Source organism: Sminthopsis crassicaudata, chromosome 1 (assembly GCF_048593235.1).
Source record: "Sminthopsis crassicaudata isolate SCR6 chromosome 1, ASM4859323v1, whole genome shotgun sequence".
NCBI classification, from domain to species: Eukaryota; Metazoa; Chordata; class Mammalia; order Dasyuromorphia; family Dasyuridae; genus Sminthopsis; species Sminthopsis crassicaudata.
The window spans coordinates 6,929,519-6,945,552 of record NC_133617.1 but is presented as its reverse complement, the minus strand read 5'-3'; the positions used below and the strand labels follow the sequence as shown (position 1 = coordinate 6,945,552).

The window sequence follows — 16,034 nt, the reverse complement described above, 5'->3', positions numbered from 1 at the left end:
TTTTGGACAGTATGACAGAGACTACCCCTTCCATTCACCTCTCTTACTAAGAGAGTCACTGCTTGTAGGCCATAGTCATAGATCCTATTCATCCCTGAGACAATTTGCCACCATACAAAGAAATTCTACTTTTCAATTTTTTACTTTTTAGATTACCCAGGAAGATTACTTAAAATCTACTTAAAGGGTCTCTCCAAAATGGGGAAAATATACTTAAATTTTTGAGGAGAGAAGGAGAAAGGTATTCAAATGCAATTTAAATTAAGTATAGGAGATTTATTTTTATTTCCTCCATACAAGAAACACTAAACCCCAGTTTTGAGCCTAAAGTTATATCTATTATATTCTGGGAGGCCGATATTTATAATGAGGGAAAGGAAAGGGGGAACCCCATCTTGGATAATAAGATCATCCCATGAGGCGCAGTGTCCCCTGTAAAATGAATTTACAGGCCCGAAAACCTAGATTGGTAGATAAAAAGGTTTATTGTAGGAATTTGGAAGTAAAGTTCAATTAGAAAGATGCCAGGGCCAGAGGTGGCCGCTGGGCGGGCAGGGACCCTTACATGGCTGGAAGGATACCATATGTTGACTGGGAGGGCTCCTGCAAAGAGAGCGCTCCGGCTCGTTTCTTTTATACCTAGAAGATGATGGGCGTTACCCCTAAGTTCTTGGTGGGCTTTTCAGTTAGCCCAGATCAGGTGAGGGCTGGGGGAAGCTGAGCTGATGGTGGGGCTGGGCCCAGATATTCAAAGGGCACCTTTGACCAGGATTTGTGAATCAAAGTCAGCCATGGATTGGGCAATTAGAAAGAATCTTAAAGGGACCTCAACCCCCATCATTTATAACATCAAAACAAAATATTTTTAGAATGAGTAACTGCTGAATTGGCATTTCACTGTCTCCGTCAAGGCCTTAGGCTTCTGCCAAGCCAAAATAGGATTATACTTCTGTCTGTTTTTTTTCTGAGAAAGGTCAGACCTGCTGCCAGTCAGCTAAAGTTGTGAGACCCCAGATCCCAAGACCTCCTGAATTCACAAAGCTGCTTCCTAAGAAAAGACCCCACTTTGGTGTTTCTCATCTCGGTGTTACCGCTGCTCAGGGAAGAAAACTAAAAGGAAAAGCCAGAACAAGGTCTTTGAAATCCAATTGTAGAGAGTCGAGTAAATAATATGGGTGTATGTATGTGTGTGTGTGTGTGTGTGTGTGTGTGTGAATGTGTGTCTGAGTGTATGAATGTGTATGTGTGTGTGTCTCTGTGTGTGTATGTGTGTGTATGGCTGAGTCTGTGTGTATGTGAGTGTGTGTGTGTGAGTCTGTGGATGTGAGTGAGTGTGTGTGTGTGAGTCTCTGTGTGTGTATGTGAGAGTGTGTGTGAGAGACTGAAATTTCCAAGGATGGGGGGGGGGGAGAGACGAAAACTCAAAGGCCTCGAACATAAACAGATAAATCAGTAGTAACAATCCTAACCACGGAGGGACACTCGGTCCCCAGATCTAGGGCAGTAACTGGGTACTGGGTGGGCCCAGAGTTCAGAATCCCGAGGGCACAATAAAAGCCCCTCCCTCCCGAGGTTGATGGAATCAAATAAGATAATACTTGAACAGGGCTTGGCCTAGTGCTTGGCATGTAATACATGTTAGGTAAATGATAGTTGACAAGAGCGATGGTAAATGAGTTCCGGCATCTGTAATAAAAATAGCAAAAGAAAGGAATGCTGAGACAGGATCCTGTGGGATTTGAGGCAATAGGGATGGGAATCACCATGCTGTCCCCGAGAAAAGAATTGACCCCCATAACAAAAATGAACAGCAGAAGCATTTGACTGCAAGGACAAGCTTCACCAAAGAAATGAGAGAACAAAAGATCAAGAATGCAAGTAAACAAATGAAAAGCAATCCGGAAGAAGCAAAAGCCAATTATCATTAAAATACACATACAGATACAGTATGTAAGCCAAACATACTGATCTCAAAGCCTGGATGAATAGAGACAACCTAAAGACTATACATCTCCCAGAAGAACACAATAGAGAAAAAAAAAAAAAAACCCTTAACACAACAATGAAGAAAATAACAAAAGAATTGGTCAGATCTTCAACATAAAATATAAAATTTTAGTTGGGAGAATTAACAGATTATCCTTTCCCCAAAATACAAAATCAAAAAAACTAAAAACCAAAGTTGCTAGACCAAAACACATAGTGATTAAAATTTTAACAATTCAATTAAATTCTAAGCCACAAGGAGAAAGAAAGATCCTCAGATACCAAAAAGGGGGTGGATGAGATGAGGTGAGATCTTTCAAGACACTTGTGAAAATCGAGTAAGGGGTCTTGTCTTCTACTTCAGAGTTTGAGTAGGCCTGAAGGACTCTGAACATGGAGTCAAGGGCATAATTGCGTTCCCCTCCTATGATATCTCCCTATTTCAGCCAAATATGGGCAACTATGTACTAATTGGTCAAGTTCAATTTCATGGGTAGATCTCGAGTTTAGAATGTAAGACTCTCAGCCAATGAGGATGAGAGTCAGTGGTGGGAGGGGGTCCTGCCCACTGGAGGGCTTCTAGAGGTCTGCTCCAGGAGTGGGACGCCCTTCTCATGAGAATGTAAAATAAACTTTGCTTTTCTCTAGAGCTCTCTCTCCAGCTTTTTTCTTTATTAAATGGTGACCCCTCCCCATTTCCGTACCACACAGGGGGAAGATTTGAGTAATACACCCACTAGAAAACAGGGGAAAATGGAACTATGTTCTGAAGAGCTGTGGAGCTAGGGATGCAGCCCAGGGTGACCCACCCTGCAAATCTTGACTTTAATCATACATAAAAAGGCCAATTTCAACCATAAAGGGGAGTTTGAACATTCTCAGAAAGAAAACCATAGCTGATAAGATCATTTCCCCCTCAAACACTCCATACGACATTAATGCAGGAGTGACGAAATTTAGCCACCAAGGACAGCGAATAAGACTTTTTTCTAAGTGTACACAAAGAGATGGGTTTAGGTGGAAATCTGGTGGAGGTAACAGTGAAGAGGCAGGTGGGGACATTATGGACAGAAGCTGGCAGTGCTGCTTATATGTGAAGCAGTGTTTTAGGGAAATGGCATTACAACAGGGAGGGTACAGGAAAAATGGGGAGAGAAGCAGAGGAATAGGGAAAACATGTAGTGGGCTAATGTCAAATCAAAGCTGGTGCTGAAGGGAAAGGGGTCTGAAATGATTGCATTAGTCTGGAAATGAAGCACAATTGAAAAGGGAAATTCCCGGGACAATGGATACCCTGGAAGCTTTGCTTGCATGAGCCATGCAGAGAAAAGAGAGAGACCAGATAAATGCAGTAATCCTAAGTCGGATAATAAGGGTCTCAAGTAGACACAGGGGTGGATAATAGATACAGTAAGAAATCCTTTTGTGGAAAGGGACACAAGAATCATGAAATTTTAAAATTAATAAGATTACCTGAAGAGAGGGAATGGGAAAATCTATTTGACAGAAAAAAATTGGGGAAGAAGAATTCCATAACCAGATAGAAGCAGGAAAGAAAAAGGAACTAACAAAACCTGAAGGCAAAGGAAGCTGGAAGAAAATATCAACCCAGCGCTTACAGCTTCAAATGTGAATGAATTATACAATTCAGTGAAATGAAGAGTAGGGTAGATTTTTAAAACCTTATAACTTGTGGCGTATAAGAAACACATTTTAAAAACAGACATTCACAAAGTGAAACTGAGGGAATAGAAAGGTTTTTCTCTTTTTAAAACCACGTATTAAGGTGAATACAAAAAACCAGGCGTTCCACTCGTTACATACAAACACCCAAAAATAAAAAGGGGTAAACAAAAATACCTATCGCTGAAAGGAGCCCGTATCAGTAACACGTGTACTCCGAATGCCCTCGCGCGCACATTCGCAAAGGAAACATCTAAGTTACAAGAAAATGTACTTTTCTCTCCTTTATGCAGTCTAAATACAGGGATGGAACCAGGGTGCGAGGCCACGGAGGCGGGGGACGGGCTGCGGGAGCACCTCAGCGGCTGAATGAAGGACGGGCTGCGGGGGGGCCCCGCCGGGGAGGAGGAGCCGGGTCTGCCCCAGGGTGGGGGCAGGGCCGAGCGGAGATCGCGCGTGGTCGAGAGAGAGCGAGGAGATGAGGTGAAATGGAGAGGAACTGGAGATGGGCAAAGTACTGAAGACGGGCTGGGGATCCCAGGCGCAGCTGAAGGGCCCTCCGTGCTCGCTGCTTGGAGCTGGGGATGCGGCCCTGTTCCCAGGGCAGGACCCGGGGAGGGCCCTGACCCGGCCCTGGAGACCCGGGGCTTGCCGGCCCGGTGACTCAGTTTCATCTGCCGGGAAGGGGGGCGGTAGGTCTTCGACGCGGGGACTACAGTGCCCAGCATGCCTTTCGCGACCTCGCCCCGGTTGCTATGGAGACGGGACCTATAAATACCGGAATGGGAAGTCGAAGTCGCGCCATTTGCGTCGTTTCCGCTTCCGCTTGTTTTGCGTTCTCAAGTGTTCCGCCCGCCGCGGGTCTGCCCAGACCGCAGTTTCTGCAGGGGTCGGGGTCGCGTCTCGAGCCGGGGTGAGTGGCGGCCGAGGGCTGGGACGGCCTGCACCCGGGGAACGGAAAGCACCTCTTAAGAAGCCGGGGGTGGGTTCTGAGGGGAGGGGCGAGTCGAGCGTGCGCAGTCCGCCTCCTAGCTCCTTGTGGTCCCGCCCCCTTTCAGGAACCGAGGCATCTATTGGTTTTTCTGGGAGGGGCGTGGCCTCTGAGCGGAGGAGAGGCTCCGCTGCTCCACCCTCAGGAGGGCCCTCCTCTGTCCTGCCCCTCACCCCGCCCCGCTCCCGAACTCCCGGGTTGGCAGCCCCTTCCTGCCCCGTGGGGTCCCGGTCTGCGGCTCGGAGGGGCGGTCTCCGCTGGCCCCGCGAATGCCCGTATGCCTTCCTTTCTGCGGGTCGTGCCCCCACACGTGCCGGGCTTGTGCGGGCGGGACATCCTCCGGTGTAATTGATTAAGGCTCCCCCTCCCGTTTGTTTAGGTTACGGCCTTGGGGGGCGGGGAGGAAAGTGTCCCATCCCAGCGGGGGTCCCTGGCCTCGCGGCTCCAGCTTCCCTCTCCTCCCCCAGAGGCGGCAGCCGCGGGATGGCCCCCGTGCCCCTGACAGCCTGGCCCCCCCAGGTGAGTTGGAGAGGCGGGAGCCCGGACGGGCAGGCCCCGGTGGCGCTTGGTCTGGGGGAGCATTTCCGGGGTGTTGGAGCCCCCGGGAGGTGGAGGGGGTGGGGTCTGTCCGCCGCGCCGTGTGGGGGTGATCGGGGAGGGGGGCGGCCCCTGCCGGGCGGTCCAGGACCTGCACGTTGGGGGCGCCGGGACTCCCACCCTCGGTCTAAGCGGGGGCAAGAAGTGGGGTGAGCCCGACACCGGCTCTTTGGGGAAGGGGGGATGCCTCGCCTCCCCCTGCTCCTTTGGGGAGCCTCCCCAGATCCCTGTTCCGGGGAGCAGAATGGGGGTCCCCACGAGGGCTGCAGTCCTGGGGGTCCCCGGGTGTCGGTGCCATGAAAGGGGCGGGACTTGCCTCCGGGGCTCAGACCCCAGCACTGAGCGGCTCTCCCCAGCTGCCCCGGAGGCCAGGGCCGATCCCCGGATGAGCCCCTTGCTGTTGTAGGAGTCCGTGACCTTCGGGGACGTGGCCGTGACCTTCACCCCGGAGGAGTGGGGGCAGCTGGGCCCCGCCCAGAAGGAGCTCTACCGGGAGGTGATGCTGGAGAACTACCGCAACCTGGCGTGCCTGGGTGAGGACACTGGCTGCCGGGGCCTGGGGGGGGGGAGGGTCAGCCAGGACCTCGAGCCAGTCTCGATAAACGTCCCACGTGGGCCCCATGAATGCTTCTGCAGCCCGGCTCCCCGAGTGGCCGCTAGGTGGTGCTCCCGCACCCTGTCCCCGGTTTCCAAAAGGGGCAGGGCTGGGACTGCATCAGGCTCTGGCTCCCATCCCCAACTTTTCCTGTTTCCAATGAGCAGGACTCAGCGCCTCCAAGCCGGCTGTGATCTCTCAGCTGGAGCGAGGGGAAGCACCGTGGAGGCCCGAGGGAGGCGGCCCCGGCGGCGGCGGCTGCGCAGGTGAGTGTGCTTCTCTGGGGGGGGCAGACCCCGGGGGCTCCTCCAGTGCTTCTTTGGGGGGCCAGACCCCGGGGGCTCCTCCAGTGCTTCTCTGGGGAGGGCAGACCCCCTGGGGGCTTCTCCAGTGCTTCTCTGGGGGGGGCAGACCCCCTGGGGGCTTCTCCAGTGCTTCTCTGGGGAGGGCAGACCCCCTGGGGGCTTCTCCAGTGCTTCTCTGGGGAGGGCAGACCCCCTGGGGGCTTCTCCAGTGCTTCTCTGGGGGGGCAGACCCCGGGGTCTCCTCCAGTGCTTCTCCGGGGGCAGACCCCGGGGGGCACCTCCCCCCCCCCTGGGAACAAGCCTCTGCAGCCTCCCCTGCCTTACCCACTCAGTCCCTTTCTCAGTTCGGAAGCTGCTCCATCCCAGTGAGCGGGTGGGTCCCGTCGGGCCCTCTGCCCCTTGGCGCACGTCCTGCAGTTCCCGCAGCTCCCCAGGGGCTGTGGTTAAATGAGGGCATTGAAGGGGGGCCGTCCAGCCACGACTTCTGCCACCGGCCCTGGGTCGCTTCTCCTTTCAGCTCCTTTGCCCCGGTGCCCCTGGGCCCACATCCCTTTGGTCCTTTGCTCACACTCGGCCCGGAAGCGCCCACCCCCCCCCCCCAGCAGGTCTCGGGGGCTCCCTCTCTGTGCCTGCCGCTTCCCAGCCCTCTGATATTTGGGCTCGCATTCTAAGCTCTCGCTGTCGCGGACGGCACGCTGGCGATGCGTCCTGGCCGGGCCATAGCGAAGGTGGGGACGCTATCCCTGTGTGCATTTTCTTAATTCCAGAAAAGAGCTCAGGGGAGAGGTCTGAGCGGATGTAGCTATTAATCGGCCTGGGGCCAGATGTCTCCCAGTGCAGGGGGGGGAGAGGTTGTACGTCAAAGAGTCCGGGCAGCATTGGGTGGTAGTGATTTCTAACTGGGGAGAGCTTGGGGCCCTTCCACGTTGGGAGGGGTGCGGTTCCCCTGATCCGGAAGGAGGAGCCCGGAGAATGGCCAACTGATCAGGTTGGGCCAGTTTTCAGCTAAGACGCAATTGTGAGAAAACTTGGTGCCGTCTTTGGATGGAGCAGGATTTCTGGTCAGAGTGATGCGAGGTTTTAGTGAAGGGTTGCTCCACTCTTTTTGCCTTCGTGCTGAACGAGGCTCAAAGGGTCATCCTGCTGCTGCATCCGAGAACAGCGTGTCCGGCTCGGGAGGCTGCCCAGGTCAGGCCCAGAGAGTCTGTGGGCACAGCGCCTTCTTTAGGGCAGCCCTCCTCGCGGGGCACCTCCCGGGCCCCATGGCCCAGCCCGGACACCTGCCAGTGACCACTTTGTGAGGCTGGCCCAGTGGAGCTGTGGCAGGGTCCAACATCTAATCCTGCAGATCATCTCCAAAATCTCTCTGACAATTCAGGGGGCGCGGTGCTGGTAGACTTGCCCAGGCTTCATGGGCGTTCACCCGAGGTCAGCCCTGCGGCTCTGTCCCTTCAGTTTGGCTAACCCCTCTTCTGTCCCCCACTTTTCTCCAGACCCCCCCAAACTCTGAGTTAGCTCCAGCAGGCGAGTGTGTCCTTGCCACGCAGGGCTGGAGGCAAACAGTGCCGTAAAGTTTTTTTTTTCCCAATTCCCATAATCTTTAAACTTTTCTTACAAGACGGATCTAAATTCAACTTGGATCTAAACTCATAATTGAATAGAAAGAGCTAGCTCCATTACTCATAGGATGAAGTTCCCACAATTCAGCTAACCACTTGCTGCCCTAATCCTCTCAACTCCCTCGATCTTCCCCCTGTTGAATTTCCCCCGTGAATCAGTTCTGTCTAAGCAAATCTATAAGGTTTTCCATGAATTCATCATCACAGGTCCAGAAGTCAGCTTACAGATAGAACTACTTAGAAGGGTCAGGATGAACCATTTTGGAGAAGGGAGACTCACATGGAATCCAAGGAAACCAAGAAAACTCAACATAAACCAAAGCAATACAATAACGATCACCATCAGTATTAACTAACATTGTGTCCTAGTGACCCACTCCCCAAATCCATTTAATCAGCCCGTTTTATGTCCCATGTCATCAGCTGGTCCCTGAAATCTCTTGGCCTTTTTCTAATCGGCTTTATTTATTATCAGGACAGGTATCAAAAGCCCTCTGCATCTCTAGTTCCAAATCATTTGTAGAAGTTCTTAGGTTAAAATCTGTGAATAAAATTTGAGCCAATGTAATAGTCTCTTAAATTTGGTTCTCCTATCCTGAAACTTCAGAGAATTTCAGTGTTTATATACCATTTGCTGTTTTTATCTTTACCTAAACTATCTAAACCGAAACTTTGTATTTGATATAAAAAGTCTAAAATAATTCATGAGGGTCTAAATTGTAAAAATGAACTCTTTTTTTAGTCATCAGACAAAAACTTAAAAATTGGGAAAATAATTTCATTTAAAAAATTTCTGTTGCTCACTCACCCTGATTACAGAAATTTGTTTGGAAAGAAAAAGGACAGACTTAAAACAGTATCAAGACTTGTCCCCTCAAGAGCACAGGCTAACTTGACATATATCATAACAGGAAAAAGAAACCCCAAAAAACTTTCTTAGCTCTATTTGATTCCAGGCTCGAGTCTTATCTGACAGCCAATCATGTAGTCACTGAGCACCAAAATCATGGGATTAACCAAGCGGAAAATTTCCGATTCAGAGAGGTATCCCCTGGACCGAGATCAGCCTCTAACCTGTGGGGAGGTTGGAGCCAAAACAGAGCAGGCTAGAGACTGGAGGGTCAGGCTATAGACAGGTTTAATTCATGTGTGGAGTGAGGAAGAAGGATGTTTGCAAGTGGAAGCCTCCCCCTCACAAGAAGGGCTTCGTGCTGCTGACACTGAGCTTATGAAAGGGGTTGGCCCACAACAGTCACTCTTAGGTCTTCAGAGTGGTCATGGCTGGCATTTAGGGTTAGTCCTCCTTGGGACCGTGCCATGGAAAGTCTGTCTCAAATCTCGGAGATTGTGACCACTTTTGGAGGCACAGGACCAGAATTCTGTGATGGAAACATGAGCGTGTTATTTATCATTGGTGAAGAGTTCTGATTGTGAGCATGTGATGAATTGGCGCCAAATAAGGGGACCTAAATCCCTCATTTTGTCCAAGAGCAAGATCATCCAGAGCAGAAAGGGTTGTTGCTATACCAAGCCTAGGGCATGGCCTGCTTGCTGCCTCTTACCTCTGAAAACAGGGCAGAATATTCTGACAAATATTCTCACAATGAAGAAACTGAATCCAGAGAATTTCACCTTAGGTCTTGCCAGGGTTGTCCTCAAAACATTTTCTAAGGACAGACACCCATGTGTCATTTTCTGCTGTTGACTCTAATAATTCAGACAACCATGTTTGTAAAACAAAACAATGGTAAATTATAATCCCAGAAGATCTTACCTCAAACAGCCAAGTGTCATTAATCACAGCTTAGAGCTAGAATGTTATTTTTTCAAGTTCTCTAACAATTAGCATTTCATTTATCTTTTACTTACAAATGAAAACTACTACATTTTGGAGTTTCAGACATTGCAAATTCCTGATAGTTGATCCATATGAATGTATTGAACTTACATCTTTAAACCACACTGTACGTTTTCATAATTTCATAAGGGATAGCCAAAATTTTTCAAACAAAAACTATTATAGTAAGTTGATTATCTGCTTTAAAACAAAATATACCCCACTAAATATGTTTTCAAATTATCTTTTTTTAATCATTCTTTTAACAGCTCAATTCACAATCTAATAGGTAAAGTTATTTGTCTAACAGCATTTCTGATACAATGATCTCTCAAGTTCATAATAAAAGAGAACTTAGAGACAAACATGCACAATATCATGTATTTAAAACAAAGCTTATTCTAATTAGAGGGCATCAATTCAACTGAATGCATTTCCAAATCAATCCCATATAAAAACCATGAGTTTTATTTCCTTTGGTATTTTATACAAATAACATCTAAAACCCTTCTTAAGGGGCCGCTAGGTGGCGCAGTGGATAGAGCACCAGCCTTGAATTCAGCAGGACCTGAGTTCAAATCTGGTCTTAGACAGGACACTTCCTAGCTGTGTGACCCTGGGCAAGTCACTTAACCCCAGCCTAAAAAAAAACAAAACAAAACATCTTAGAGGTTTCAAGTATGGAGTAATTGCATTCAATTGAAGAAATAAGAATAATCAAAATAACATTTAGTGCTTACCAACTGCCAGGCATTGTGTTAAGCCCTTCACAGTTATCATTCAGTCCTCATAACAACCCTGGGAGATGGTATATGATTAGTGTTTTCCTTCTTATAAGCATTTTATATGAGGCAAACAGAGGCAATTTAAAATCACAGAACTAGTAAATTTCTGAGACAGAATGTAACTGAGGTTTCTCTGTATTTTTCCAGTATTTTTTTCTGGCACATTTAATTGGGTGTCTGATCTGAGATGAGAGGGGTTAATAGGGTCAGAGTAAAAGGGTCTCTGAGCTGGGTTGCAGGGCTCAGAATGTCTCTGACTTAAAGAATCTTTTTTCATGGTCAAGGAAGTATTAAATTCAAGTATATTAAACTGCCAACTAATTTTATTTTTTCCCTTTCATTCTGGGTTTGCTTTCAAACTAGCTGCCTTCCTTCATTACACCAAAACAATAACATCATTAGTCTTTCAGGTGAAAAAGGGTAGGGCGTATTATTTACCATTTTTACCATTTACCATTAAAACTACTCCTTTTTTTTTTTTTTTTTTTTCCCTTTTTCTGAGGCTGGGGTTAAGTGACTTGCCCAGGGTCACACAGATAGGAAGTGTCAAGTGTCTGAGACCAGATTTGAACTCTGGTCCTCCTGAATTAAGTGCTGGTGCTCTATCCACTGCACCACCTAGCTGCCCCACCATTAAAACTTTTATGAATAAAATTTTTATTTTTCCTTAAATTTTAGAATGGTACCCCAAAACTCATTAACTTAGTTCAGCATATGTTGCTTAGAGAAAATGATTAGTCTCCAGACTCCTTAAGGATTAATCTCCAATCTTCTTAATCTTTAAATCTTTAACATCTACTAAGATGTGTATGTTTTTAGCAGTTCTACACAATTACTTGACTTTATTTCCATATTTTCAATGTGGACAAAGATAAGGTGACAGGGGAGAAAGTATCTTGCAGGTTTTTCACTTTTTAACTTAATCTCCCACTGAAAGCATAAAGTACAATTTAGTTTTGCTTATTGAAGCAGCTGCTTAAAATAATGAGACTTTATCTTTTTCAACATTCTAAATTCTATGTAGCTTTTTTACCAGTTTTTCTGGCTGGCTGCATTTTCTTTAAAAAAAAAAAAAATCAGCGTTATAGAATCTGCAAACACTAACTGAACAAAGCACATAACAGAGATTTTTCAGTAAGAACAATTAAAAAAAAAAAAAAAGATAACGGCAAAAATGTACTTGCCAGCCTTAATTTTTTCAGTTGGCAATAATGAGAAGAGTTGAATTGGAGCCAGCACAAATCACCAGTTAAATCTCCTGCAGATTTATGTCAGATGTCATATAATTCAATTAAATGTTGTTTAGTCATTCCCATAATTGCAAACATCCCCTAGTACCATGCTACCAAAATTTTATCCAAAATGGAACCCACAGGTGTATCTTACTGTTGCTGGAGTTCATCTTTTATCATCCCCTGAGGAGGAAAAAAAAAAAAAAAAAAAAAAAAAGTAAAAAGCCCTAAACCAACCCAGTCCTTGACAAACTTACTCCAAAACTAAATCACTGATCCCAAAAGCAAAAAATTTAAGTTGTAATTTTTTAAATAAGCATTTATTTCTTCTAGAAATATCAAAAGCAAAATCATTGCTTTGCGTTCATTTTCTATGTTAGCCTGAAAGCAGCTTTTCTGTTGTTTCCAACCATTATCTTTTATAATCATAGAAGAAGCAAATGAGCTTTCAGTGTATTGCCATTGACTCTTTGGGAAAGCCACTGTATCAGAATGGTTTTCAGTCTTTTCATTTGTAACATGTAACTAATGCACAACCACTTATAGGTGGATATACATTGTACTTAGAGTTGTTATGTAACATCATATTTTAAGATTTGTGAAATGCTGTCATAACCACTATAAAGCATAATTATGGTTTCATTTTATATTTTAGAATTTTTTTCTTCAGTGGAATATACAAAATATCTAAAAAACAGCAGAGTAATATGGAGATATATTGTACATGACTACATATATATAATTTGTAGAAAATGTCTTGTTTTCTCTAAGAGAGGCATGGGAGGGAGGGAGGGAATTTGGAATTCAAAATTTTAAAAAACAAATGGTTAAAGTTGCTTTTTTGTGTAATTGAGGGGAAAAATAGCAGAGAATAGCTATTTATAGCTTTTATTTCTTTCAGATTGGGAGACAAGGCATGAAATCAAGGAGTTGGCCCCAAAGCTGATCCTCACTATGGAAGAGTCATCTGGGGAAAGGCTCAAAAAGAATGGTTCCTGTGCTTCCAAATTAGAAGCTTGGGAATGGGATTCCAGGTTAGAAAAGCAGCAGAACAACGAAGAAACATGTGCTAAACAAGTGAAGATCAAGCCTCCCAGTAAGGTGAGAGGCCATGAGTATAATAAATATAGCAAAAGCTTTAGTCTAGGACCAGTCCTTTTCCCACAGCAGCGAGTATCCATAGGCAAGAATCCTGATAAATGTGGTACACATAGGAAAAGCTTCAGACTGTATTCGGACCTAAGAAAATGTAGTAGAGTCTCCTCAAAGAAAATACTTTCCAAATTTAAGGAATGTGTTAAGTCTTTTAGTTATAATTCAGATCTTATTGAAAATCATCGAATGTCTGCTGGAGAAAAGAAAACTTATATATGTAATGATTGTGGAAAAGTCTTCCGACAGAGCACTCATCTTATTCTACATCAGAGAATCCATACTGGAGAGAAACCCTATGAATGTAGTGAGTGTGGAAAGGCCTTCCGCCTGAGCACAAGACTTATTGAGCATCAAAGAATCCATACTGGAGAGAAACCATATGAATGTAATGAATGTGGGAAGGCCTTTCCCCAGAGCTCAAAGCTTACTCGCCATCAGAGAATTCACACAGGAGAGAAACCTTACGAATGTCATGAATGTGGGAAGGCCTTCTGCCAGAGAACAGGGCTTACTCAGCATCAGAGAATTCACACGGGAGAAAAACCTTATGAGTGTCACGAATGTGGGAAAGCCTTTCGCCAGAGAACGGGACTCAGTCGACATCAGACAATTCATACGGGAGATAAACCTTATGAATGTAATGAATGTGGAAAGGCCTTCCGCCAAAGGAAAGGACTTACTCAACATCAGACGATTCATACGGGAGAAAAGCCTTATAAGTGTAACGAATGTGGGAAGGCCTTCCGCGATAGCTCGCAGCTCATTCGGCATCATAGAATTCACACTGGAGAGAAACCTTATGAGTGTAATGAGTGTGGGAAAGCCTTTGCGCGAAGCACAGAACTTACTGTACATCAGACAATTCATACTGGAGAGAAACCTTACAAGTGTAACGAATGTGGGAAGGCCTTCCGACAGAGTTCACAGCTCACTCAACATCAGACAATTCATACTGGAGAAAAGCCTTATAAATGTAACGAATGTGGGAAGACCTTCCGCTTGAGCACAGGTCTTATGGAGCATCAGAGACTTCATACTGGAGATAAACCTTACGAATGTGGAGAATGTGGGAAAGCCTTCCGCCATAGCTCACAGCTTACTCGACATCAGATGATACATACAGGAAAGAAACCTTATGAATGCAATGAATGTGGAAAGTCTTTCCCCCAGAGCTCACAGCTGACTCAACATCAGATAATTCACGCTGGAGGGAAACCTTACAAGTGTAATGAATGTGGAAAGGTCTTCTGCCAGAGCTCACAACTGACTCAGCATCAGATAATTCATACTGGGGAAAAACCTTATGAATGTAATAAATGTGGAAAGGCCTTTCCCCAGAGCTCACAGTTGACTCGTCATAAGAGAATTCATACTGGGGAGAAACCTTATGAATGTAGTGAATGTGGAAAGGCCTTCCGCTTGGGGACACAACTTGCTGTGCATCAGACAATTCACACTGGAGAGAAACCTTATAAATGTAATGAATGTGGCAAGGCCTTCCGCCTGAGCAAAGGACTTATGGAACATCAGAGACTTCATACTGGAGATAAACCTTATGAATGTAATGAATGTGGCAAGGCTTTCCGCCATAGATCACACCTTACCCGACATCAGTTGATTCACACTGGAAAGAAATCTTATGAATGTAATGAATGTGGGAAGTCCTTCCCCCAGAGCTCACAGCTTACTCAACATCAGACAATTCATACTGGGGAGAGACCTTATGAATGTGGGAAACCCTTTAAATGGAGCACAGGACTTAATGAACATCAGGGTATTCATGTAGGAGAGAAGCCTTTTGAACTCAAGGAGCCTTTTCATCGTAGTTCACACCCTACTCAACAGTGGAGAATCCAAACTGAAGAGAAACTTTTTGAATGTAATGACTGAGGGAAAATTTGCCTCCAGAGTAAATACCTCACTCAGTATTAGTTCATATGGGAGAAAAGAGCCTGATAAATAAGCAAAGATCTTCCATGATAATTTGTCATTGATCATCAGGTTAATTCTTACTGGAGAGAAGCTTATGTATAGAATGAATGTGAAAAGGATTTCAGCCAGAGCTACAATCCTTTACTGAATATTAAAGGATTCAAATGAAAGGAAAACCCTGTAGATCAGAGGTTCTTCACTTTTTTGTGTCCTGGACCACTTTGGCAGTTTACTGAAAGTCTGTGGATTCTTAGAACTCTGCCTTTAAAATGCATAAAACATGGGATTACAAAGGAAATGAGTTATATTGGGATACAGTTATGAGTTTTTTTTAATAAGTTCATGGACTTCAGTTTAAGAACCTTTGGCATAGATGAAGCAGATAAATATTAATTCCCTTCAGTGATTATTTCAAGCTGTTTTCTCTCATCACCCTAGGCATCTCCTTCCCATATCTCCATAAGTAAATGGGATGACATGAGTCTAAGAAAATAGAATCTAAGCAGTTTTTGTCAACCTGAGGTCTAATGTGCCCAAATCACCCCTTCTTCCCATTCTTTTTATAAATCCCTTACTTCCTGGTGTAAATAGTGCCTGGGGTTCTGCAGAGAGTATTCCTGTGTTGTTCTCCTGCAGTCTCTTTTCTCCTAAGCTAATAGGATTCCTTGTTATCCTCACCTACAATCACCAGACAGGTCACAGGGATTCCCCAATTTCATTTCCGTCCCTGAACCTGATCAGAACTTTCCAGATGTTATACTCCTAGAGTAGCAACTCCAGCTCACGTCAAATCAAGTTTTTAGGTGCTAACTTTTTCTATCACTTTCATTCCTTTTTGGGAAATATACTTCTAAGCTATTATCAAAAACAAAATCTTTGTTCAAAACTTTTCATATCAGTATTATTTGTAATAAAAAAATTAATGGAAGAAACTTAAGTGGCCAACTATAAGAGATAGGTTATACTCATTCTCTTAAATTCCATTAATTTAATGGAATATTTGAAAATGGTTGAGAGAAACAACCTTGAGGAAAATGATAAAATCTTGAAAGGTCTTTGTGAAATAAAGGAGAAATCAGAAACTAGTGACCAGAAGAGCCATTATAATGTGTTTACAGTAGTATGAGAAAAAAAAATAAATGGAGAGTCTTAATAGACTTGCAGGGGAGTAATTAAAAGATTGTCATTTCATGCTTTGAAATTTATTTGAGTCTTAGCAGTCATATAGTCTGCTTAATTGTACTGTTGTTTGTATTACTAAGTTTATAAGTCAGAGAAAATGATAGTATTATAATATGTTTTGTTAAAATTTTTAAC

The 16,034-nt window shown here is 45.1% G+C and overlaps 1 protein-coding gene across 5 annotated transcripts; it reads left to right on the top strand.

Annotated features, from left to right (window-relative positions):
* The first annotated feature begins 4,119 nt into the window (after window positions 1-4,119).
* LOC141547764 (uncharacterized) lies at window positions 4,120-15,857 on the top strand. 5 transcript variants are annotated; one of them, XM_074278794.1, is made up of 5 exons: window positions 4,432-4,582; window positions 5,128-5,179; window positions 5,664-5,790; window positions 6,020-6,118; window positions 12,532-15,857. In XM_074278794.1, exons 1-5 carry the CDS (start codon window positions 4,452-4,454, stop codon window positions 14,673-14,675), a joined length of 2,553 nt encoding a protein of 850 aa, XP_074134895.1. In that variant the 5' UTR covers window positions 4,432-4,451; the 3' UTR covers window positions 14,676-15,857. The 5 variants fall into 5 exon arrangements, with proteins under 5 accessions (XP_074132797.1, XP_074134895.1, XP_074133454.1 ...); XM_074277353.1 differs by having other exon boundaries at window positions 4,485-4,582; window positions 5,040-5,179; XM_074278712.1 differs by lacking the exon at window positions 4,432-4,582 and adding an exon at window positions 4,756-4,935.
* The last annotated feature ends 177 nt before the right edge of the window (window positions 15,858-16,034 follow it).

Excerpts from the sequence above, each read along its gene's own strand:
- LOC141547764 (XM_074276696.1), top strand. The coding sequence starts at position 4,175 with ATGGGCAAAGTACTGAAGACGGGCTGGGGATCCCAGGCGCAGCTGAAG. Across the intron at positions 4,583-5,663 it reads GGGTCGCGTCTCGAGCCGGG|GAGTCCGTGACCTTCGGGGA; the intron begins GTGAGTGGCGGC and ends TTGCTGTTGTAG. Across the intron at positions 6,119-12,531 it reads CGGCGGCGGCGGCTGCGCAG|ATTGGGAGACAAGGCATGAA; the intron begins GTGAGTGTGCTT and ends TATTTCTTTCAG.